At 29.3% G+C, this 26,948-nt stretch overlaps 2 protein-coding genes and 1 long non-coding RNA gene across 19 annotated transcripts in view; 2 read left to right on the plus strand and 1 right to left on the minus strand.

Moving 5' to 3' along the window:
* The first annotated feature begins 21 nt into the window (after positions 1–21).
* Positions 22–2,605, plus strand: LOC126874211 (DNA replication complex GINS protein PSF3). 3 transcript variants are annotated; one of them, XM_050635977.1, is made up of 5 exons: positions 75–190; positions 252–430; positions 721–865; positions 970–1,099; positions 1,399–2,605. In XM_050635977.1, exons 2-5 carry the CDS (start codon positions 325–327, stop codon positions 1,624–1,626), a joined length of 609 nt encoding a protein of 202 aa, XP_050491934.1. In that variant the 5' UTR covers positions 75–190; positions 252–324; the 3' UTR covers positions 1,627–2,605. The 3 variants fall into 3 exon arrangements, with proteins under 3 accessions (XP_050491932.1, XP_050491934.1, XP_050491933.1); XM_050635975.1 differs by lacking the exon at positions 252–430 and having other exon boundaries at positions 22–190; XM_050635976.1 differs by lacking the exon at positions 75–190 and having other exon boundaries at positions 197–430.
* Positions 2,606–4,808: 2,203 nt separating this feature from the next.
* Positions 4,809–26,948, minus strand: part of LOC126874182 (hepatocyte nuclear factor 4-gamma) — a 49,478-nt gene continuing 27,338 nt past the window's right edge. For 5 of the 15 annotated variants that reach the window (XM_050635903.1, XM_050635901.1, XM_050635905.1 and 2 more), the window contains 6 exons: positions 13,848–14,049; positions 12,133–12,227; positions 11,257–11,393; positions 10,645–10,915; positions 7,199–7,351; positions 4,809–6,177 (listed from right to left, as the gene is read on the minus strand). In XM_050635903.1, coding sequence (XP_050491860.1) covers positions 5,669–6,177; positions 7,199–7,351; positions 10,645–10,915; positions 11,257–11,393; positions 12,133–12,227; positions 13,848–14,049 — 1,367 coding nt within the window. In that variant the 3' untranslated portion in view covers positions 4,809–5,668. The other 10 variants (XM_050635910.1, XM_050635908.1, XM_050635907.1 and 7 more) reach the window with 10 other exon arrangements.
* On the plus strand, positions 20,102–23,739 carry LOC126874225 (uncharacterized). Its single transcript, XR_007692690.1, has 2 exons — positions 20,102–20,141; positions 20,630–23,739. It is a non-coding gene; the product is annotated as an uncharacterized LOC126874225 (long non-coding RNA).

The raw sequence follows: 26,948 nt of genomic DNA on the forward strand, positions 1-26,948 counted from the left end.
GGAACTGCAACTTGGAGCATGTGAGGATAGCTGGCAACACACGGCTTGGCCTGGAATGAGGGATGCAATACTATGTGCTTAACACACGTCTTCTCTGGCATTATATTCACTAACGAGTCGTCTGGAATAATTCCTATGTTTGCCCTAGAGAACCATAGGGAGCGTAAGAAACACTCTGATTCTTTGGCAGGTCGGTATTTCACAACCTGAGACATATGTCCCATTTAACGTCATGTCTACCCTATTCTTAGTCAATGGTCATACTGAATTAAGGTGAACTTTGGATAATTCATTGCTTATGCTAACATGAGTTAGTTTTGTAAAATGGCATGTTGTCAAAGTTATATCCCGGATTATTTTGCAATAACTGACATTTTATCTACTGAAGAACGAATATCTTGTAAAATTGAAGTAGATTTACCTGGTTTAGGTAATTTTTCGTTTATTATTTTATTACTTACTGAGATATATTCTATAAAACTATACTTCAATTAGTCTACTTCAAAAAATGAGATATTCTCTATATTATAGAGATATACTCTATAAAACTGGATTAAGTAATAAAAACTAATAATATAACTTTTATAAGGTCCTAATTATATTTTGACATTATATTTGTATATAATCTATATAATAATCACAGTATATTCATATTATGTATACAATACCTGATAAGAATGATATATAATATTGTTAAAGATACGAATACTATTGTTTAAGGTTTTTTGGATCCTTCGTGTCAATCTGAGGATTTACAAGTTGGATCCAAAGTAGAGTTTCCATTATGGCTAGCAGATGCATTAAAAAATTTACAGAATCCAGCAGTTAATATCGATATACCAAATATATACAAAGAAGGATATAGGTTTGATTTTTAAATTTTTATTTGTTTTTCAACAACATGTTATTTGAACAAATCTTTACAAACACTTTCCTGTGTATACTTATTTATATCATTTGTGCTTTTAGGGAAATTTTAGAAGCAGATGCTGATGCTATAGTTTTAAGTAGATGGAATCCATTTTATTATGAATTAGGAATGCACGTAAGAAAATTCAGTGGCAAAGATTCTGAAATAATTGCAGAAAGTTTACTACAGGTAAGCGAATTATAGTAAAAATAGGTACTATGTCTTTTTTATTTTTTAATAAGATATAGTGCCTCATAAAAGTATTCAAATACTTTTATGAATATATCATGTGTGTTATGTAAAACATTGGAAATCTTATAATTGAAAGATATTCTAATTAATCCATGTATACAGAATTGAAGTTACAAATTTCAATAACTTTATAAAACTAAAGTATCATGATAGATAGGTCACAGCCAAGAATTAATTTCTATCTTTTCTAATATATTTTTCGAAATATATGGAGCCTTTTCGTTCTTCATTTTCAGACATTTAAGTCTCGTTTTCAATTAGTAATGGACTGGTCTCAGAATCTAACATCTGATCCTACATTAGCAATTCAACTTCCTCGACTTGAAAGAGATCTCTTCCTTATCGGTCGACAAGCCAAAGTTCGTCTTACGGAATGGTTAAAGATGGGTACAAATGAAATGGTTATTTCCGAAATAGCGACAAATTTGAAAAAACGGAAACGGGACAAATATGAACTTGATTAGCTTTTTCGTTTTACAAAGATACAGCATACGAATGTCAATAATTTGTAGAATAATGTTTTTATCAAGTTTTTAAATAATCTGAAAATATCAATATTGTAGAATAAACTGAGTTTATTTAGAATAATCGAGAAACAGGTGCAAAACATTTTATAACATAAATTATATAACGTAACTTTTTTAAATTACATTTTTAATGAACTTGCATATTACTACCATATTGTAGAAAGCTGATTATTGGAAATATATTAATGTATTTGATATTGCAACAAATATTCTTTCATTTACTTAGAAATTAAAAAATAATTAGAACTTGCTTGAGTAAAAAAAATAAATACAAAAAAGTTATGAAAAAACGCACTTGTTATACATTTTATAATCATAATATTATCACTTTCACTAATTTACAGTTTCTGTATGGGCGTACACACATGCTACATAAAATGCTCCATTTTTATATTTATATATTATATTTTGCGTTACATACTAACAATAATGTTACAACTTAAAATATTGTTATAATTAATTAATTACATTATTGTTTTTTATACGGTCATAAATACGAAACTTAACAGAAGTCGCGATGAACATTTGGAATTAACAACTTGTTTAGAATCTTTTAAATTATATTTCTTGTGCGTATATGCATTCTGTATATGTAGAACGATTATTTATTTTTTCAACGTATAGTTTTCATTTATATTTAATTACATTGTCACGATTAATTTTAATCTTATAATATAGTTATGTAATTTATAATTAATTTTAATTTTCGTTGTCAAAATTAATTTTAGTTTCCTAACTAACTATTACTCTAGACTGTTCATTTTTTCAATATTCCCATATAAAAAATATGCGTATTTTTTTTTTAATATTTACTGTGTTTATAATAATTTCGAATAACATCAATTTTCAAATCCTACAAAATTTTTTACTCATAATTTTATAATAAATTTAGTAAACAGTTCTAATGAAAAACAAATCATACTCCAAATGTACAGGACATTAACAAAAGTATGCGTACTCCTTTGCTAAAAAATAATTGCATTGCAATGGCGAGTGCTCCTCTCTTCGTTGAGAGAGGTGCTAACTACTTGCTAATTAGTTTTGATTTTTTATGTGGAATGTCATTTATTGCGCACAAAACCAAAAACATTTTTAAATGGTGAAAAAAATTCACGAAAATATTTATATTGCCTTCTTATTATAAACTCGAATATTTTATTAATATTTTTAGTTGATTGAAAAAAATTAAGTTTTGACTTAATTTACATGTTTTTAATTTACTGTTTTTGAGTAACAATATCAGTTGTATTGTCAGTTAAAGCATTAATACATAATAACACAAGAACAAAAATAATTTTTATGAAACATTTAAAAATAATTGTTATTATATTTCTAAATTGAAGAGACTGACGCCTATTGATAGTTTGAATATTTCATTCATTTCAAATAAATATTTTTATATTTACGATTCTTTATTAAAGATTTTATGCACTGAATGTAGAGAAAACATTCTAATTCAATTTGAAAGTTATTTAACATTAGAACCTAACAAGTTATAAATATTTCCTAATGAATTTTTTTCAAATAATACAAAAGAATTATCTTGAATAAATTTCTTGACAAAATTTCAAATTATTATAAATGTATGACGTGTTACTTTTGTTGTTTAACCCCTTAACCTACAACTACGGGCATAGCCCGTGGTACAATGTTCGAGCCAAACGTAAATATCACGGGCACAGCCCGTGGTAGATGATCGGACCAAATGTAAATATTACGGGCATAATCCATAGTACGATGATCGGGCCACATGTAACATATAATATAATATATAATAGCTTGTTTACGTTTTCAGCCCAATATTCTCGAACGTAAATCGTGGGTTAAGGGATTAAATAATAGGTATTCTAAAATAAAAATTTGAAATTTTTTATATAAAGAGAATGGTTGTAAACGATTTTAGGTTTTAATATTAAATAATTTGTTATGTATATTAAGAAGTATCTAGACTAAAAATATCTCCTATGTGTTAAACGAATGAGCATGATATTAAGATGAAAGTATTTGTTAAGTCTAAAATCTTTTATTTGACTGGTAAAAACAAAAAACCTTGTCATTGTAATACAATTCTAAATGTAATTAAAATGAATTTATTATGAAAGTCATATATTTTATATTGGCACATTTCCTAGAAAGTATTAGATTTTGAAATGATAATTACATGTTTGTACCCTGATTTTTGTAGGTGACATTAAGATGACTTGATTAGATAAAAATTAGTATATAAACATAACTTATCCTTATAAAATACTATGTACAATATTTAAAATCTTGTTGCCTTCACTTATATGGATATTTATCAATGTGTAAGAAAGAGATAGTCGATATTGTCCAATATTCTTTTTAAAAGAATGTAACGTACGTTTAATTTACAAAAGCATTTATAAAAATAATCATCGTCATATTCTATATAACAAGAATAACAAGATGTTTTATTGTGGTAACAAAAATATTCTCTGGTAGGAATATATTATAAATAATATAATTAATAAACCCTTTGTATAAATAACTATACGCTTATATACTATGAATATAACACTTAAAATTTATGATTGCATTTATGTGAACAAGATCTTATGTTAAACAAAAGATCGTCTGATGAAAGTAAAAACAGAAAACGCTAATGAAACACAGCTCATGATAAAATAATACATTTAAAGAAAGATTGTTCCTCTATAATAGAGAAAATTCTTTCTTCATGTCTTTCTTTTCTTCCTTTTTGCCTTAAGCCAAAGATTTGTTTACTTCCGATGACATTTATGAAATGCGATTATTAAATATTATGCAATAAGAAGTAAATTAATGTCATTATATATTTAGTTTAAGTTCCAAGTAACAAAAGTATTTTATTACTAAATTATCGACCGATTTTGATTGAACCTTATGATTACGGTGATTAAAATGAGTAATTGAGCAATTGATTGAGCGCGACTTTTACTCAATAATCAGAAATTTGGTAACACTTCTGATATTCCTTAATCTAGTTCTAAAAAGTGTTCTTAAACTACAAACAAAATTGATGAATATGAATGCGAGAAGTTCGATAAAACTTTTTTAAAAATGATCACTTAAGTTGCACCATTTTAAAAAATAACAAATGTATTTGTAAACATAGCGTGTGAATAAAAAAATGTTCTGTTTATTTGTAAATCAAATAAGAATTATCACTAGCATTTAAAAATTGTTCAAAAAGATCACTAGAGATCGTTAAAAAATCTGAGTTTCTCGTCGCAAGGTTGATAAAACCTTGATTTTTAAAAATCCATTCTTGCTTTTGGGATCTCTTAAGAATTCCGATACCTTTTCGAAAATCTTATCGTATGTTTCAAGATCTTTAAAAATGTTTGGAAGCAGTCCTCCATCTTATGTATCATCTTTAAATATCTTCAACAAGTTCTTTTGATTCACTCAAATCACAAAAAGTTGAGAAGTAATAAAACAAATAATGTCATTTTAAAAAATTTTATGTTTTATAGACTATGTGGAATCTTTCCTTTTCCATCCATCTTAAAATTTGTGAATTTCTTTTAATGTATTCTCAATATTTGTCTCCCATTTAAACATTTGAAAATCAATCATCCAAGGAAAGCTCCCAGTTTTATGACACACAAACTAAATTCTTTCTTGTTTTTTGATAACTCTCCAATTATTTTCTTTTCGGTCAAAGAATTCGTTTTAAGAAACATCTTCTGGCATCATATTGCAATATGTTTTATGTGAAAAATTTCAAACGTTCAAGTAGACTACAAACTCTCGTAGAATGCACCCTTGTTCCAAAAATCCGAGAAAATTAATATATTAACTCTTACTAATAAAGTTTAATCATTTAAATTTGATCTTAAAAGTCCTTCTGCATTCTTCCACAATATTTTAAGTTTCTGTATAGATATTTCACGTTTATAGAGTTGACGTGTCAGTAATTATGCGTTTTGTTAATCAATGCGCCAGAATCTTTAAACTCTAACGTCTTTTAATATCATTAAAAGGTTGATTCAGTTTCAAGACTGGGCTCCTGTTTAAACATCCTGAATCCTGTTACACTAGTCACGTCTTCTTGATTCGAAATAGGTGTAAGATCCCTCAGGATCATTACAGGACTTCCACTACTCAGCATATGATCCTGAGGACTTAATGGAGCCATATTTGTTGGGGTCAAAGGACTGCTAGGACTCTCGTTGCTGCTCACATAACTACCAGGAGCGTTTGAAATTGGTATTGGTGTTGCAACACCGTTGATCTCTGCTGTTGCACCACCTAAGAGCATCTCTTGCAGCAAGTTGTCAATGTGTGCGACTCCAAACAGTCTGACAAACTGGATTTGTTCGATCATTTGCCAAGAAATGGACTGTAAAGCTGGTAAAGTTAGGAGGATCTCACCAAAACGACCACGACTATCGTATTGTCGGTCACTTATGTAATCCTCCAAGTTAATCTGAATTTGATAACGCAGTTGCTTGATTCGCTGTGGTTCACTTAGGCCTTTTGCATCTGTTAACAGAAAGGTTTTGGATTATTTTGGATTAAAAATGATATTAGTGAAAATCAGGTTCTTCCAACCAATTATTAATCCAAAAATTTTATGAAATAAATGTACATATTGCATATCAAAGTAACTCAGCCCGTATGAACAAATTTTATTTTATATTTTCGGCTAACTTTTATTATACATATCTTTACACATATTAAAAAGCAGAGCACGCGTGCATTGCTTGCAATCCATTTCGGCATAGCGACTGTGACCGCGCCGATCATCAATTAAATCTCATTGAGACAATCGTTCTCGCGTGCCGGCAAATCTTCGCCGAATGACACGCAAATTCTACGTTGTTCTTCAACTTGACATAATCAATAGGATATTATCGAAGATTATCTTGGATCAAGAACAACCGTGGTCGAAAGACGCTTTTATGACGGTTTTCTTAAGACTTCATAAGAAATTGATTTAAATACACTAGAAGATTTCTTTATAATATGCATAATAAAAGTTTTGTTTGTTACTATGGGTAATAAGGGGTTTCACTTATTTATAGTAGGAGTTAATGGTGACAAATGGTGATTCAATAGGGAATAAGTGAGTGAAAGTGAAGAAGGGATGAGTGAGAATGGAAGATGATATAAATAATAAGATACTAATGTATTAGATGCAACTGTATATCAACAAATTTGTACTTTCTAAAATATTAAAAAAAATATTATACTATATAGAAGAACTTCAAGCTCTTGGAAGATATATCAGAAGGAAGCTAAGGCTATTCAAGTTTCTTAAAACAAAAATAAAAAACTTATTTTATTACAATCTAACTTCAAAATAACAAAGTTATCCTAAAGAATTGTTATCTAAATTGGTTACATTTAGACATCACTACATTTACTTATTAAATGAAACAAGCATTTATTTTTATGAAACCATGTTTTATTTTATTTCAAAAGAATATGATCAGGACAACGATGATTTTAGGGACGATAGTTCAGTTTACGGTTCTATTATTTGAATCAAAGAAATACTTACTGGGATCGAAAAAGACGATGGCCTTTAAGCAAGCAAACTCTGTATCGTCGATCTGCACCTCGTTCAAAGGCTTCACCAATTCATCCATTACCCTGATACCAACCTTGCTGATGTCCAGGTCCTGATTACGGCCCTCTGCGGATAATGATATGACTGATAAACACGGTTAAACCATTCCTATCGACACCTATTACCATTTGACTGAGCCCGGATTATAGTTGGGAAGTATTAAAGGAAAGCAACGACACCGCAATAACCAATACGTCAAACCTATTTTCTCTTTGCACTCATGCTACTGCAATTAGCAACGTGAAGACCGGACTCAGTCTCTACTAGCTACTACCCCAAATATTGGTCGTGCAATTTATTCAACGAGACTATCGATAGCTTTGTAAATATTTAACTAATTATTTTGAACAATGGAATTTATAAAATATCTTCTTTTTTTTTCTAATTAGAATAATGAAGTTTTTCTTTGTTGTTGGAATAGTGAAGTTTGAGAGGTACTTTAATCATTTTGTTTTATGTTAATGGGACAGAAAGATTGGAAATTTAATCTACAATTTGAACTAAATCGCTAATAATCTATTGTAATGATTGATGTAATGTAGATCAATTAAAAGAAAAATTTGAATAATTGTATTTAGTATTTTTTGTGGATATGTTTGAATAATTACTTTTGGGAAACTTATAATTTTTTATGCTATCTTATAGTTCACTATAAATTGTATTAATTAACGTATCGACTGTCTCGGCTCACCATAACGATTTCAATGCCACATTATCCCAGTGTTAAGTACACGATTATTTTCCACAAAACTTTAACAGAAATAGAATAATACATAAGAATAAATTAAATATTTATTTTTAACATCTAGTGACATATGGGAGATGATTCATCATGCAATAGTTCGTATTTTTCTCACCTATATTTTCCTATAGTTATGCCAGACCTATTTTAACAAGTACGAATTACAATTAAGAAACTTATCAATCACATGTAAACTCTACTTTTTACTTATAATTATTTTCTACTTGGTTGCATGTAAGCTAAACAATTGCAAATAAAAAAAATAAAGAAATGTTAGTTTAGCTGGTAATTGCAATTCAGTAAATCTATTATAGAAGTCTTAATTAACACTGTTTAAAATTAAGTAATTAAATTTTTGACATATACATTTAAATATCATAAAATAAATTCCAAACATTATATCATAAGAACGACGTTTTCGATACTTTAGAGAATGAATTGTAAAAGTCGAAACACACAAAATAAGATACTCGCTCGGGAATTTCATTGAAAATAATTTTAAAGTACCTCAGATAAAGATACAGTAATGGGATTAGTATGTTATCGCAAATTTGGAATAACCATAATATCTTAGATATCTTTCTATAATATTTTTCATAAAAATTTGCAGATAATTAGAAATATAATTTTTAAGAAACAAATAATTATAAGTAGAAATAGAAATACAAGATTAACAATTTACATTTTATCCTAACAATAGAGTTAACATAAAAGTTATAACGAAGTTGTACAAATTTCGTCAAATATTTCAATTTCGATAAAATAATTTTAAAGATATCTTATTATGTCTTTGGACAACTTTTTAAAACAAATGTGATTTATTCTTATCTCTTCCGAGACTCGCAATCTAATGAAATCTTATCTGTCGATGACATCGACGGATCGAATATTGCGATAGTATCTCTATTATGCCGGGATAATAATACCTTCAGTTGCTTCATACCGCCAAACTGATATCGTGAGTAATCACGAAAAAATATATTTTGATGCGATAATCGATTGTTAAGAAGGTTGCTTGGCAAAAAATTTTCCCTCCTTTCCTGTCTTAAGACTTGATAATGTTTTACAAACGAAATATATAAAAATTTCTTTTCATTTCTTTTAATTTTTTGGTGCTAAATCGTATTACGTATTATGTGATCTATAGTGAATTATTATCCAAACTATTATTTAAATTATTTTGTGAACAATATTGTATCATCTCTTTTATACATACGCACTAAGGTGTTAGGGATGACCGAGATATATTTATTTATAATTTTTATAATCGTTTTATGAATTTTCATGGCTCTTTAAATCTGTAAATCAAGGTGAACATCGAGGATATTTTATTTCAATGAATTAGTGTTATAAATAGCTTAATGAGGTCCATAATCATTAGTGGTTGAATGATATACTGTTCAAATGACGTAGAGAATACTTCAAGCATGAATAGGAGCATTTATTTTATCAATTAGAAACTGTTATACCCGATTACATATAGAAATATAATTAGATTTAGTATTATAGTTCGTATGTTATGTTGGTAACAGTGAAAGGACAGTTGATAAAACTGTTTTGGTGAACATTTTAAGATATGTCACTATATTTTTGATAGGGTATTCCCATAATTATACAGATTATACTATATATTATACAGATATATTATACTATATATATATTATACTATATATTATACAGATATATACTATGTATTATACAGAGTGGTTGGTAACTGGTGGTACAAACGGAAAGGGGGTGATTCTAGGCGAAAAAAGAAGTCGAAAATATAGAATAAAAATTTTTCGTTTGAGGCTTTGTTTTCGAGAAAATTGACTTTGAATTTTCGCTCGGTACGCGTGCACTTTATCACGCCTCGTTATAACGGAATTCACTGTAGATTTAAAAAAAAATTAAAAAAGAAGATTAAAAAAAATTTGTATTCTATATTTTCGACTTCTTTTTTCGCGTAGAATCACCCCCTTTCCGCGTGTACCACCAGTTGCCAACCACCCTGTATAGACTTATTTGAGCAAAATAAATATTTGATCCAGTAATAATAAAAAGTTTAGCATAAATTTGTAACAAGTTTATCATTCAATGTGTGAAAAATTAAATAATCTGATTTAAAGCAATTTATATGTATTTTCACTAAATATACATTTTTTGTTTAACTATTACTGAAAGCTACGTTACTACTACAGTAATTAGTAAATGAACGTTTTTAAATGATAGTTGTGTTAGTGTCAATTCTGTTGTTAACAATTTTGGGTTAATCTACAAATAATATGATTATTTAAAAAAACTTATCATATAAGCTTGACCATATAACCTCTTTTAATCCCTTGATGATAGCTTTTCTTATTTATGCCTTAATATTACTTATATCCAATTAAAATTTATTGTTATAAATTTTTCATTACATTATAGGAAATGTTTTTATTATATGAAACATTATACTGCAATCTTACAGTAATAATCACAGTAATGTAATGTGTATAATATGTGTATTGCATAATATAAAAAAAATCACACATATTTTATTAGATGACAAAACCAAACTTCTTATATTACTATTACTAATATTTGATCGTCAAGGGATTAATCATAAAAAAGCGTGAACCTAACCCCAAGAAGGAACCACAGAGAAACGTACCAGGACAATTCTTGGTTATGATACAATTGTTTCCGAGAAGAAGGACATCTTGCAATTGCATGCTGCGTCTGGCAACACCTAGGAGAAGATGTTCACCCGCGTGTGCCCTTAAGAGTGCTACTTGATCATCAAGGGTTAATTCGCTGAAAGCGGGTATGTACTTGGCCCATTCGACCAGGATAAGAAGTTGCTGCTTCATACTATCGCAAACGTCGTTTATGTTGGCGATTTGTTTTGTGCTCAGGTCTATATCGCTGTTCGGACTGCCTAGCTGTTTAAACATAATCTCGAATTACTCATTATGTGATTTATGTATATTGAATGGAGTAACATTGAAATATATTTTACAGGTTTATTAATTAAATAAATTATTTCTAGTTAAGAGAATATATGGAGATTGTAGGTATTGCAATATAATAATTTATTACTCTCAATGTATAATGGCTCTACATCTCAATTGGCGCGCGAAATTTAAATAATTTCAACTTTAATACTGCGAAGATCATAATCTATCGTTGAAGTATTCTAATGTTAAAATTACTACATTAAATTTGTTTCATTAAAACCAACAAGCGAAAGAATAAATAAAGCTTAAATTTCACACAAACTGACCTCGAGAGCAGCACCAACTTGTCTACTAAGCATTTCCGCCTGAAGAAGAGAAACAACAGAAAGCCCGCTTCCGTTGTTACTTTGTTCTTCATAGCTTGGCCTTCTACAACTTATCCGATCTCTTTCATTTTGTACGGCTGAAACAAAATAGAAAGCTCATTTCACTCCAGTGATGGCTTATAATATACATAACTGACTCATTCTTACAAGCCCTTCTGTATACCGGCATATTTTCTTTGAGTCACTAATTAACTGTTTGAGAAGCCTAATGTTTTTGCACTTTCTTTTCTTTTTATTTTATCACGTATACTTCGTTTTTCTGTCATAATATAAATAAGAAGAAATATTTTTGACAGATGAAATTATTACAAATATTAGGAAAAAGCATTATTAAGCTTTTTTGGAACTTTTGCAACGTCATTTATTGTATATATAAATTTGATTATAGCTTCAAGTTACTTTTGCTACTCATGATTCGATTTAACGTTAATTTTAAAAAGAAATTGTTTGATAAGTTAAAGAATTTGAATAGATTTTTCAGTGCTTCCATATTCAAGTTTATCATTCCACAGAGGTGGAAACTATAAATTTTTAATTAATGATTTAAGGTAAGTTTTCAGTATCCTAAAAAGGCTACAAAGCGGTTACGTGGCTATTATAATTTTTCACAAATAATATCAAAGTCGTATAAAATCTTACTAATAACTTACAAATAATAGTAACTTTTTCCTAATTAAATATATCGCTTGCTATAATTTATTTTATTAATAATATAATCGCCCATTCTTAGTTCTAATGATCATATGGAAAGAGACGCGGAATATTTATTGAACATGAAAATATTTATTAAAATGATGTTAGAATTTTTGCGCATACCTTCCTTTTTCATGCCAGCCTTGAAACATTTCCTTAATCTGCAGTACCTACATTGATTCCTCTTGTCCTTATCTACTACACAATTTCTAGTAAATCTGCAACAAAAAAAGTATTACATTTTCAATAATTTATAGATTTTATTATATAGCAATTATACCGTATAATATATGGAGAAATAAGAAAATAGTTTGAAGAAAGAATTCACTAATCTAGGATTATATGAGATAAGCACTTAATGAATTCATGAATTAATTATTCACTGTTAAAGTTGATGTATCCTTTAACAGATATGAAGAATGAGAATTGATTATAATAAAGAAATAATTTGCAACGTGTTTCATTTTGAAATATTGAAGATTACAAATGAGGATTAACTTTTCATAATAATTTTACTTAGTATAATTCCCCAATAATAAAGCTATCAAGTAATGTTCATTAATATCTCCAATATATGTATGTCATAATCAGTTATTATATAATCTTACTTCACATTCGTCATATTTTACAATATGAGAAATTTATAACTAACTTTAACGAACTTATATAACATTTTGGTTTGTATCTACTTCATAATTTGAAAGCTAATTACCATATAACCTTATTTGATGCTTAACATATTTACTACAATCAATGATTTGGAAAATATGCAATTTGTAACAGAGTGAAGTAAGTACATCAATATATCATTGATATTAACATTTATCATTATAAGCGAAAATATGTAGTTGATAATATGAGCAGTTTTTATCGAATATTACATAAGAATATTGTAAGAACATTTATCAAAAACTGCTAACATTAAAATTATCAAACGATTTTAAATTTCTCATTAGCCTGATTTTTGATAATTCAAGTGCAAGTCATCTAAGTTCTAAATTTCCAAATATACTTCCAACTGATTGTTAAAAATACATTTCCCATTAAATCTATATCTTAACTGAAATTTAAAAATTAAATCGTTAAAATTATTTTTAGGTGTTGTTAACATCTTAATTTCTACAAATATTTCGCTAATTTGTTAATTCGTTATATTATACGTATTTAAGAATAAAAAATAACTTACTTAAAAAAATTAGAATAAAGACTTTAATTTATATATAACATAAATGAAATTTCAAGAATGATACCGAATTTATTCACTGACCAACGAATTTTCACTACTAGCTCATTCGAAAATGTTATCAATTATCACGAAAATTCATTAGTCATAGATATTTCTTAAATGGGAGATACAGCTTTTAAAAATAAACGAAAATATTTGAGTTTTAAACATAGATAAAACTTCTAAGCAGATAAGTCATGGAGATTTTTACAAGTGCAATATTTCAAATATTTCATAAAAGTGAAATAAACCGCTCATTTTTCTCTGAAGCGAGATCCTCCGTTGTGTCTTATGACATAAATATCTTATGTTTAAAACTATTGCAATTATAATTAATACTCGATTAATTGAATTTCTGCCGATTGAATTCACTTATTCAAATATGAGCTCCTATTATGTGAAGGAAAATAATAGATAGTGGAGGGGGGGGGGGAATATGGTATGCTTCTATTAAATGAAATTTAACTATACGTATCGACTCCAACAAACATACTGTTTGCCTGCCGACAAGTTCAAATAAACGAAGTTGTACCGTAGTTCTTGGCCTCCAAAAATTTATTCCGGCCCTGGGTGAAGATCTAATTTTAAAGGAAAGGAGAAGAATTTCACCAACCTGCAGGTGTAAAGATGGTTCTTTCTGACTGATCGCCGGAAAAAACCCTTGCATCCGTCGCAAGAAGCAGCGCCATAGTGCTTACCAGTTGCGCGATCACCGCATATCGCACAGTGCTGCGAAAGCACGCCACCTACCCCCGATCCTGGCAAACTGAGGACCGATCCTCCAGCTGCGCCCGCCCCCATGCTTAGATCGGCATCTGTAACATGACGAATTTTCATTTACTATTTTATTTGTAGATAAGTGAAACTTAACAAAAAATTGGTGATCATTTTACCGTATTCAAGAATTTCGAAAAGATACTATACGTATTCTGATAGTCACTAATTCCTTTTTTCTAGCATACAGCACTGATGGCTGTGAATATGGTTTCCAATTAATTCAACGAATCCATTAGGAAGAAAACGAAACATTTTACTTCGAAAATTTGTTCACGAAAAATTTGATTAACGTGGTAGTAATGAAAGGAATTATCCACACTAGATAAAATTATACGTTTATTTGTAATGCGTAAATGTACCTGTTTATATACACATCAATCATTGTAAATATATGTCATATCTTCACTCCCTAACTATCCAAATAATCCTCCAGCTGTTTATCATTTTCTATTTGCTGTGTTAGTGCTTCGTATCTCTTCGACAAGTCATTTATCATAGCTAACTGTGTTTCAACTTTCTACTCGAGTATTTCTAGCCAAATACGACTATTTAAGCTGCGTTAAAATAAAATTCCAAAGGGCTAGAAATATGTATTCGTTACAAATATAATCGAAAAAATTCAAATTAAGCCGTTAGATTACAATAAATTTTCCTTCCGCCTAAAATCACGAGCGAAACAATTCCATTGTAGACCTAGTTCGAACCAGACAGCTAATTGCAAGCTACGAACAATAAATGATCCACTTTCAAGCAGACTTATGAATAGATAGCTCCTATCGTAGCTGTACAGATTGCTATGTACTTTACTCATTTGTCTAGAAATATCTTCCCAGAAAATACGAATTGGACATAATTTTACATATAAAATGCAAAATTAAAATAGAAATATAAATATATCTTATCTTTATCAAATTAATGATAATCTAAAATCAAATTCTGATGTCCTGTTGACCAACAAACTTGACATCAATTCAATGCATTATTTTTATTTGTTTGCGTTTAAATCAATAACCTCGGTTCAATAAAGATCTTCCTGAATATCGATTCAAGTAACATGAAAAAAAAAAAATAACCTAAACGGTATAAATATAATCTAGCAAACGGATTACATTCCCTAGATAGGATAAAACCAAAATCTTGTTCCGAGAACGAGGATCATTTCTTTATCGATACGAGACATATATACGTATAAATGTCGATATTTAGTGATAAAGAGCGTCGGATACGTCGATTTCTATGTTAGCGCGTTTTCTTCACGAATCTTCTGTTAACAATAAACCTACTGATAAGTCGCGTTCTTTATCAATCACGAATACTAATGTACACGTGTTCATGAGTTAGATACATTGTTGTCTTCCCGGGGAAATTTTCAAGGAAATAATTGCAACTTTATAAATAGATCTGCATGATTTTCAGGAATAACTTCTTCTTATAAAAATACAATTCCCAGCAATTTGAAATCTCTGGATGTCCAACTTGACGCTCATGCGACGATACTGAGGAAATTCTCAACTTCGTAACGATTATTTTTTTTTCCATCTTAACTGTGTTATTTAGTTTTATCATAACTATGGAATATTTATACTTTTCATAATTTCCGGTGTTACGCGAAATTTTGCAATTAAAAATTTTCAAGAAAATTCACGGAAACAATATTAAAAATCCAAAGAACTTGTTAGCTTGAACGCTGAATTCTTCAAAACTTTGATTCCTAAATTTTCTACTATTGAATTAAAAATACAAGTTCTTCGACAACCGCGGAAGATAAACGAAGAAATCGGCGACTAGAAAGAAAAAGCTGGAAACTGTTCTCTTTATTGTTCCAACTGGTCAGAGTGTATCAATGATCACTGGGAACAGGACCAGACGTTCAAATATTTATCCATCTTGTTTTCGTGTTATTTTTAAAATTGTTCGCGATAGTCGTTAAGAAATCGTACTAATACCGCCGTAAAAATAGGTGAGGTATCAGTGTTGGGATAACAAGCGGCTTAAGAGGCATAACGTTGCAATAACACGAAAGAAGGAGCCAGAAGTGTTAGCACTTGCTGAAACAGGAGGCAAGAATTTAACTACTGTATTAACATTGAATACTTTCGGTAAGAGATGTATGTGTGCATATAGTGAAATAAGGCGAACAACAAAGTGAGATTATATTGTTTACAAAATAAATATTTGTCCGAAAAGGAAAGTAATTAAGCCAATAATCTCGAAGTAAACAAGAAAAATTGCAATATAGCTAATTGCGGAAAGTTAGATAAAACTTATTAAATATTATCTGAAATGAAAAGGATTAATCTTTTGTGTATTCAAATTTAACCATGACTCTACAAAGAAGGTATCAATATGATTAAATATTTATATATATATATATATTATTTATTATACAACAATAATTAAATAATCATCATTTACGTTCCTTTTAAATAAATAAAATTATATGAAATTGTTTGTTATTTTATTTTCATAAATAAAGTATCGAATTTTTATTTCACTGCGATCGAGAGACGATAAGCTATTGCACAGAAATTACAGTTTTATTTTCACGCGGTAAAAACATGGAGTTAGGTCATCACGGGGTTAAGTATGCAAAGTACTTAGGGTCCTTGAGATAATATTTGAATATTCCTGATAAACTATTGCAAAAAGACTTTCAGCTCGCTATGAAATACCGATAACGTTAAATCTTCAAGTATCTATTACCATTATAATTCAATCTAATTACTAATTCTATTATGATGTTCTTTTCTAATTATACAATTTTGCTTAGTATACGCTTATTGATTCAGCATTAGTAATTCGTGTATTATTGTGGCCTTTAATAATTTACTATAATTGTAAGCCTATTAAATTGCTATAAAATAAATTGTGTCAAATACTTTTAATTCGTCAATACAATACAATTTTAATTTTTTTTTCAATTTTATATTATTAACGCAGTTGATAAAAAATTGTTACTAATAGGTTTCGTAAGTATTTCTGTATTTATATCTATATATATTATTATAGTCATAAACCATATATACCATTTATACTTTTTAAAACTCACACTTTTGACATTTTAAGTGATGAATTTAGGGGTCTTACAAAGTAAATACTTTGTAATATCTCTAATCCGAGAATTATCTTCATCTATCAAACATCGACCATATTGTCAACAGAGTTCAGTCAACAGTAAGAATATCTTGACGAAGAGAAACGAGACCATCGTAAAAGTATTTCATAATAGGACAAGATAGGAAAAAGAATGAATGCTGATTGCGATGGAAAATGATGTAGGAATAAAAATTAATTAACCGTATGTCGTAAATTATTCCAAGGACCGTTCACTGTTTTTTCTTCTGCATATATTTTTTTCATAATACCTGCAATGTCTCGTGCGCATAAGATACAAACGAGTTCTGCATTATCGGTCGTAACAAGCTTTTTTCTTCATTTTTCTGACCCAGTGACATCTCACGTTCTTATCTTGCAGATTTTCCACGCTTTCTGGCCGTGATAGATAAAGGATTCCTTTGAATAATAAAACAGCGGACAGATGCTATTTAACGCATGCCACTAGACGATGCATAGTTTAATACGTTTAACAAGAAATATTCCACAAGATCAAGAGATTATTTAACACTTACTATCGAATAAAAATTACTTTTTAAATTGTTTTATGGCCAATGTTAATATCATTCGATAATGCTATTCAAATGTTAAGCTTTAGTTTAATGTTTATAAGAAATATTTTATGTACTTTTCTGTAAAACTGCATATACAAAAATGGTGTTATGTACGCACGTGAGGGAATATTTTGTTGCATAGATAATATATAGGTTATGTTTTTAGCAATTAAAAATTTGGAGAAATTTTTCCATATGGAATTTTGTTTGTATGAAACGATTATTCTAAATGGATTTTAAATGCAGACATTCTCGAGACATGAATAACGGAAGCGGATAAATATCACCGAAATTCGAATTATTTTTTTGAAAATAAAGCCATGGAATAATGCTCGACCTTGATGATGAAAAGGAAACCATCAGCCATTCATACCACTCATTGAAACCTTCAATTCAATACTGAACAATTATTTAATTTTGTTAATATCCAACACGAATAATAATTATAATTAATGATATTTCGTATCATTCAAATATATCATTTATAATATATAAGTTAGACAGCAATGTGTGGCATAAATTTGATTTTTAAACTTTGTGTTACACAAACTTATCATGCGTTATGTTTTATTAGTTTCTGAAAAAATACTTTGCAAGCATTCATTGACATGCATATGCATAATTCCTTAGGTTATCGATGTTTAGTCTTTTATATTCAAATTTTTATTTTCATTATAAAAATAATATATATATGCCTTTAATGATGCAAGCATAAATGAAAGTATAATGGATCATTCACATCGTTTCAAATGAAATGCAAGTATAAAATTTCCGTTCGATAAGTTTAAAATACTTAAGGTTAAAAAAGTAAATTTTTATGCAACTAATATTATTGCGTAAAGAATATTATTGTTTTACAAGTAATAATCAAATTGAAACTATTTACTATATATTAATTAATAACGTGAAAGGAATGGTTTTAAATGGTTGACATTCTTTATTTACTAACATTTCATTAAAAGATGTTCAATGTATATACATACAAATTCACGTTTCCGGTTTTTAGGAAGTGTCAATAAATCAACAGTAAAGATGGAATGGAAGAAAGAAAGTTGATGAATTACATTAAAAGCGCTTACTTGAAATTCATATTAAATTCAAATTATTATCACACGTGTATTGTCAAGTATACGAAGGAATAGAAAATTTGTATATAAAATGATGAAAACGTCGATTCAACGGTGATGTGGTTTGTGAGAGGGAGAACAGCTATTAAAATCAAGTAGCTTACGAAATGATTTATGTACTTCATAAATAATTCAAATTTAAAATTCCTTAAATCGCAAGCCATGTTCAGCAAACATTATTTACTAAATATATTAAATTAAGGTTACAATTGAAATTTAAATGAATAAGAAATAAATATTTTCTCAGTGTTAGTTTTTAGGTTAGGAAATATTTTGAATAATCCATTACATGATAGAAAGTTTAATTAGAACTATACATTATCTTATCTGCAGTTGATCCAAATATTTTAAAACACCCGGTATAGATGGTCTGTTCTTTCACGTCAGTTTACTTCCTGTATACAAAGAAAATTTTTTTATCATAAATATGCGACAGAGTATAACTATATCGATAATACATCGATGCTGTGATTATGTGAAATATAATATATCGATTCTATTTCGCATCGCATACCAAAGTGAACGAGACCTGCCTTAACTCGAGCCAAAGTCTAGTTCCTGACCCTATTCACTGGTATCTTTCAACGATTGTGTCTCTGATTATACGTCTCGATACTCTTCCAGCCAGTACAAATTTCATTCTAAATGTATGGAACATATCTGCATTTTATAATCTGATGACTTAAAGTATCAAAAGAAAGATGGGAGTAACTTTTAATTTAAAAGGAATTCATTGTTATTGTTATTAATTTAATTTCTATTTATTATAGTATTAATTATTGTTAAATGAAATTTTAAAATATCTATTTCCAAAGCTTTGGTTCATTTAATTATCTCTGAATTTATATTCTTTTCTAATCTAATGAAGCACAAACAAACATCTTAGATCATCCAGTATAATGATTTCTACCTCCTCCATTATCTTACTATTAATATGAACATCACACACAATATCAGTAACAAACATATATACACATGTGTCACCAAAAAAGGAAACAACACGTATAACGAGATCGGGACACGCGTTAAGCAATTAATTGGTGCAATGAAATTGTCCTAACCTCAAACCAGTCTGATCATTTTTCAGTGAAAATAAATTAAGTGGGAAAACGAAATGAATCTTAAGGGAACAAGAAAAGAGGATGACAAAAGGTGATAGTGTTTAAAAAAATTCTTGCTTTCTTATAAACACGCATCCGCTAACTCTAGACTATTTTGCTGACACGCGATGACAAGCAGAACTTGCAGAACTGACCCTCATGACGTAATCATCGCGATTCACTATATGTATAGCAGCTTATTCTACCTCCTCTCCCAATCTTCTCCACAATGCTTGTACGTAGCCATTCTATTTCATTCGATTGATGTATATGTATGTGCATATATGTAATATTCCAAATTTTTTTATTTGTAAAGCTATGTTTGTATAATAATAATTTGTATAAAAAACTAAAGTTAGAAATAAAAGTAAATGAAGAATGAAGCTTGTGAAATGCCTTAACAAAGGAAATAGTGAGTTTAAATAGATATAAATATAATTTAAAAATACATACAAATTAAATTTTTGAGGTTACAATAAATATAAATATAAATATAAAATATTTAAATAAAAAATGTGGTCTTCCAATGTAAATAATTCAGCAGAAATAACATAAGATATAATAGCTAACATAAGCCAGTACAAATATACGATTTTGGAGAGTTTCCAATTTGTTCTAAAATTAATGGCTGTTTTCTGACTGCAATTAACGATCGTGAGAATGACTGAACAATTTGGCAATAGCTCTTTCCAAACTTACTGCGAACTTTCACTTTGCTCACAGTTGTTGATAAGTTCCAAGATTTCCTGTAGGAGGATTGGAAGAAACACGTGGGTTAATGGTGATATGTTTAAAATGTATATGAAGTGTTTCAAGGTTATGGAAGCTCTACAATTATGTACCTAGTAGAAAGCGAATGAAGAATCAAACGAACAAGAAATGAACTTCATTAAATGTCGTATTTTGTATGCAACATTATGTAATTACGAGAAATAAAAACTAACATTTAGTAAATCAGGAATATGTTGTAAAACCTTGTAATTTTATGGTCAATAATAAATTATCGTTTCTCTTTTCCTTTTGTATACTCGTAGAATCCTCATATTTGTCTGTATATTTCAGAATATTAATGGGGAATGTATTAATATTAATTTCGTTTTATGCTTAACCTTGCAGTAAACTCCAGTCATTAATCCTCGAGTTTGTGATAATCACTTGAGAGAGTATAATATATATCCTATACATTTTTTACCATAGTATGTTGTACTACTTTACTTGTTATATCATATAAATGAGATAAATTAATGATCATTATCTTAATGCTTTAAATACTTTAATACTTCGACATACCAATACTATTCCAATACCTCAATAACTAAACGACTACGCAATTGTCGATTTTCTAGCTTCCCGTAGAAATTACCCTTCATAACGATCACAATTTACATTTTCCAAACACTTGTACAGAAAAATAGCGCAGAATTATAAGAGAATTCGGAGATTAGCTTGCAATCTTTTTACGGATGTTCCGCCACTGTAAGAGGGCCGCAACATGCAAATGATGCACACGTGAGCATAAAGAGAGTGGCGAGCGAATAAGTAAAGTGTCGCTAGAGCAAAAACACCTGTCAGCTAGTAATCCCCCTTTTTGTCTCTGTTCCTCCAGTAGGGAATTATTGAGTAACACCTTGATACCGTGCAAGCAAACCAGCCATTTTGTAACACCACGTCCAATACCACAAAAAAAAACTAGAATGACTGAGTGCTGACCGAACCTTGATCTCGCGGACAAGATACTGGCATCTCATCTATTTTTTCGTTCCTGACGACTCGAATCTAATTCTCCGGCTGATCGTAAACATCACTGACTACTTGATTGGATAGTGTCATGGTGACAAAAGGAGGATGTTTTTGTTTCATGAAACCTTTGACACTTTTGCTGGAAACTTCGGCACCTTTTTGTAGGTTATGTTGCAAGAATTTAATATCATAGTGAAATAGGAAGAGATAAGAATGTTTTTGTTTTATGAATGGTTTAGATTCTATCTTTAGGCGCTGTTCGAAGAATTTAATATTACGATTGAATATTAAGAGACGAGTAATGAAATGAAAATATTCTTTAGTCAAAGATAATTTCGGTTAATGTAAAAATTGTTAGAGATGACTCATGATTTTTGGCGACATAATTGTAGCCAGTGTAGCGTATTTATGTGAATGTTCTTTAAGATATTTTCTCTTTTCCTAAAACAGAAAGCTCCTAAACACCTTTCTTACCGTTATATTATAACATAACCTCAAGAAACGTAATTTTCGTCAGAATACTGAATAATTCAATAATGAAACCAGAAATGATAGAATAGAATATAGAATAACAGAATAAAATAATAATAAACGAATCAAATCGATAATTAAATAATTCATAATGAATTATTGACCTTCTCAATACACTAACCTTACTGTTATTTTGAATAATTCAAGAATGTAATTCTTTCGAGTACCTGAATAATTATCACCAAAAAACTGAATAATTAATTAGATACTACATCTAGATTTAAATGGCGTACACGTGTCTACATGTTAACTACGTATCATTTCATAATCTGAGGATCACGTAAATCCACCTCAGACATATTTACACATGTGCGACACTAGACAAATTTTACGTAACTCCGATGTGAGCCTATATAACTGCTAAAATTAGTGGCGAAATAACGAAGAAAGAGTTGATTGAGTGCAATCAGCACAAAGAGTAAACCAACAGATATCGGATTTATTTCGATCTAACTTTGCTGAGATCTACGAACCTTTATGTCTATATCTCATGCTCATTTCAACGAAGAAAAAGATTTTAAAAAATATCTTGAAGATGTTTAGATTGCAAGAAAGACACGAATTTGAGAAATTTTTTAAATGAAAGCATATAATTAATTTGACATTGTGAGTTGGAATACCTGTATCATTTTTCCAAGGATGATTGCAAGGGAATTTTACTCGGAGATTTCTTAAACTACTGTCTATATTTAACATTGATTTTTTTATTTGAACAGTTGGAATAATAAATGAACAATAAACAGTAAAACAAACATTTCATCGATACAGTCGATTTAGTACATTAGAAGTGAAAAAATGAAATTACTGTTGCAATTGTAGAAATATTTTGTACATTGAAAGATATTTAAATAATTTAAATATTCAAACATTCAAAAAATTGTACAGTAGTAAAATAGATAATTTATTCAGTCTTAAGGTTAAAGAAGAATATTCCTATGTAGTTTGTTTGTGAAGTTTTTGCTGATTCGTCATGATTGAACATACATACTTGCATAAAACGCAATACTTCGGCATGGACTGCCTAACACTAACCTCAAACACGAATCCGTAAACATGAATTTCAATGTAAATTCTCCTTAATGTACATGTGCTTCGATCTGTGCCTTTTGTCATGCAAGAATTTCATTTAGTATTACCATCAAACAATTGCAGAACAATTATTTTCAAGAGTACGTTGTGTCACTAAAAGATGGCATCGATGGCTATTTATGATTAATTTCTGCAATTTCTATTCATTTCCTCTCTCTTCTGATGCATAATGCGCAGACAAAAATTTTCGATCCTTTGATTCATTGATTTGACCCACTGATCTAATCATTCGGCAATCGTTGTTGAATGTCCAGCAAGAATGTCATACTTAACCAAGATGTCCAAGAACAAACACGTTTCTAGCGTGCAAATAATTACTTAGGGCCACGGCCATGATTCTTGGAAAAATTGCAGTAGAAGTATCCGTGGCCTTCTAATCGAAATCTTCGCCAAAAAAAAAAAAAAAAAAAAAAAAAAAAAAAAAAAAAAAAAAAAAAAAAAAAAAAAAAAAAAAAAAAAAAAAAAAATGAAAATCTATACAGTTCCCGTTAAAATATCTTTTATGAATATCTTTCCTTTTCTTAATTAATGACGTGTAATATGCGGTACTTTGCTTTATTTTAAAATAGAGTCGATTCAAACGTAGATGGCATTAATTATTAATGATATTTATAAATTACATAAAATTTAATATTAACTTGATAAGATTTGTATATCTAGCAGATGTGAATTCAATTATTTCACATTTAAATAACAGTAATTATTTGTAAAAATGAATTCTATATTTCTATAATAATTATTTGTTATTTATCATATTTCTCTGAATACTAACAATTTCTTTTCTCCTAAACAGTTTATCTGAAAATTTATTCCTCTCCTACAAGTTTATCTTGCTCACAGGAACAGAGATACCAATTAATCTGACTGATATATACAGGGAGTAAAAAAATACGCAAGTCCATCATTCTTACAAATCTTAGTCGATATATTAACGCTTATATATTTGCTCGCTTATATATTCAACTTTGCCAACAAACCACTATTTCCAATGCAAAAGGAAGAAAAGATAAATTGTTAAGATTCTTCTTCAAATGCAAACATTCGTGATGAACAAAAAGTGGAAATTATGCAACAATCAATGAAAATATGAATAAAAAGTCGAAGAAGAGTATAAGGTATGCAAATAAAAATTAGTTTTATAATGTTTTAATGTCAGGCATATTCATGTTCGTTCATGAATGTAAACCCGACGACGTCAACAGATAAATGTTTATTTTGATTCATACCAGAATTTCTATAATATGTGGCGTGTGATTCTTTTTCTTCTTTTTTTCGATATTTATCACTGTACTTAATGTATTATTAATGAGTATAATGACTACGATTATGAGGAACAGCGTGACGCTATTGATATTTATAATGTACATATATCTTTATAGATATATCTGGGAAAAGGTAATAAAGAATGGAATTAACCTATAACCTGTAAAAGTAAAAAAAAAACCTGTAAAAGTAAAAAAAAACGAAAGACAAAAAGAAAATCGCGAAATTCTATATTCTACTTCAGTTAAAAAGAACTATCGACGTGGAATTATGATTCGTTACGAAAATATCTGTTCCTAACCTATAACTCATTGTAAAGGAAATGAACTTATGATTCAAATTTTTCGAGGAATAATCTAATTATGAAAATCAACAGTAGCGTTGTGATATAGGAAATCGACGACAGAGAAATAGAGGGAGAAGAGGAGGAAAAAGAAAAAAGAAATGGCGTTTTTATTGGCAACAAAAGAAATCTTAAGAGTAAAGCGATAAAAGACGTCGTCGACTGTGGTTCACGAACAAGAAACGTGGAAAGTTTTCCATGCTCGAAGGATGAAGCAGTTCTCGTGTTTTTCTATTGATCTGCGATTAATTGTCCATTAAATGATCCCTTGTTAACGTTTGCTTGCATTACGCGTCATATTATTCCTTATATCATATTAACTTATGTTAATCAATATTCAATACTATATACTTTTAATGCGGTTATTTAACCTATTTTGTTGAAAATAATAAATAATAATTGTTTACCTATTTGGATGTTATGTAAGGTATTGTGCATTTAATTATGTATAAACATAGAAGAAATAATATTTCCTCTATTAAGGATATTCCAAGAACTTTAGAAAAGTATTTGTGATCTATATTAATCTGTGCAATATGTACTATCTTTCCTATTAGGTTTATTATTCATATCCTATTTCACACTATCGCATACTCTGTCTCCATATCCAACATCCAATATCCACTATCACATATCCAGTCCACAGCTCACATTTTCATCCCCCATTCCATGTACTTTATCTCACATCTCATACCCCCACACACGATGTTCCTAACTCATATTCCTCATCTTATCTCTCACATTCCATCTTTCAATTCCATATCTCGTACTTCACATTCCCTTTCTCATATTTCATATCACACATCCAGTATCTCTGGCCCATAATTCTCAAAATCCTCAACTTCCCGTAAACCAATGAAATAAGTTTCCTTCAGAACTCACTTTCCAAATTTCATTCAGAACTCGGAAGAAATCGTTACTTAAATGTGAGCTACAGATATAGGACAGTAGGTATTAGATTTTGGACATACGATATGGAGTACGCGAATATCGCAGAAAGAGGGTTGGAGGTCGTAGAGTCTAACGTGTAACTTTTAACTTAAGCTTGCATTTACCTTCTTAGGTATGGAAAATGAAGTATCGCTTGTGATATATATGGTATGATATACGTGTAACTTTTGACTTAAACTTGCATTTACCTTCTTAAGTATGGAAAATGAAGTATCGCTTGTGATATACATGGTATGATATAGGATGTGAGGTACGAGATATGGAATGTAGAAGATGGGATAGGATTCGCCGATTAGTTAAATGCGCGCGTACTTACTGAACACTCAAACTCGATCTTCTCGAAAACGCAGCTATAATATGATGCCATAAATTACCAATGAATAGATAAAAACTATAAATTAACAATAACAAAGGAATGATTTTAATGCAGTTATTTAACCTATTTTGTTGAAAATAATAAATAATAATTGTTTACCTATTTGGATGTTATGGAATTACCAATGAATAGATAAGAACTATAAATTAACAATAACAAAGGAATGATTAATTTAACGAAATGATATTTCATTAAATAATCCAACTAATAATTTTCGTTTATCATTTTACGAAGAAGCACATCGAATGTCGATCGATTTTCTTCTAAGGCCAGAAGCGATTTACGATCGTTCGCGCGTTACATATTAACAACATGTGAATAGCATGAACGCGTACAAATCGCTGGAGTGTGCCATTTTTTCTTATCTAGCAGAGAAACACGTGTCAGAATTGAAAACTGTTAATTGCATAATGAGACGGGAATCGCGAACTTCCTCAAGAAAACTGAAACGATTACATCACTTTATGTTTTAGAAAGTATAATCGCGACTCGACGCGGGAAAAAAGAAAGAAAAGATGTTGTTTCGATCTTTATTTAACGGCTAATTTATTATATAACTTTTCATTCCGACATTCGAACAACCACTTTAATATTTCCAAGTTAAATGAGGTTTCCCTACTTTCATTTTCGGGCTACGAAATATCCATCGTATGCTTCTATATATCTCCATTTACCGTTCCACATTTTGATTTGAATTATGCATAGAAATTATTCTTAGAGAACGTTCCACGAATGTTAATGGATTATAC

Source organism: Bombus huntii, chromosome 16 (assembly GCF_024542735.1).
Source record: "Bombus huntii isolate Logan2020A chromosome 16, iyBomHunt1.1, whole genome shotgun sequence".
NCBI classification, from domain to species: domain Eukaryota; kingdom Metazoa; phylum Arthropoda; class Insecta; order Hymenoptera; family Apidae; genus Bombus; species Bombus huntii.

Excerpts from the sequence above, each read along its gene's own strand:
- LOC126874211 (XM_050635975.1), top strand. The coding sequence starts at position 73 with ATGTGCTTAACACACGTCTTCTCTGGCATTATATTCACTAACGAGTCG. Across the intron at positions 191-720 it reads ACACTCTGATTCTTTGGCAG|GTTTTTTGGATCCTTCGTGT; the intron begins GTCGGTATTTCA and ends CTATTGTTTAAG. Across the intron at positions 866-969 it reads ATATACAAAGAAGGATATAG|GGAAATTTTAGAAGCAGATG; the intron begins GTTTGATTTTTA and ends TTGTGCTTTTAG.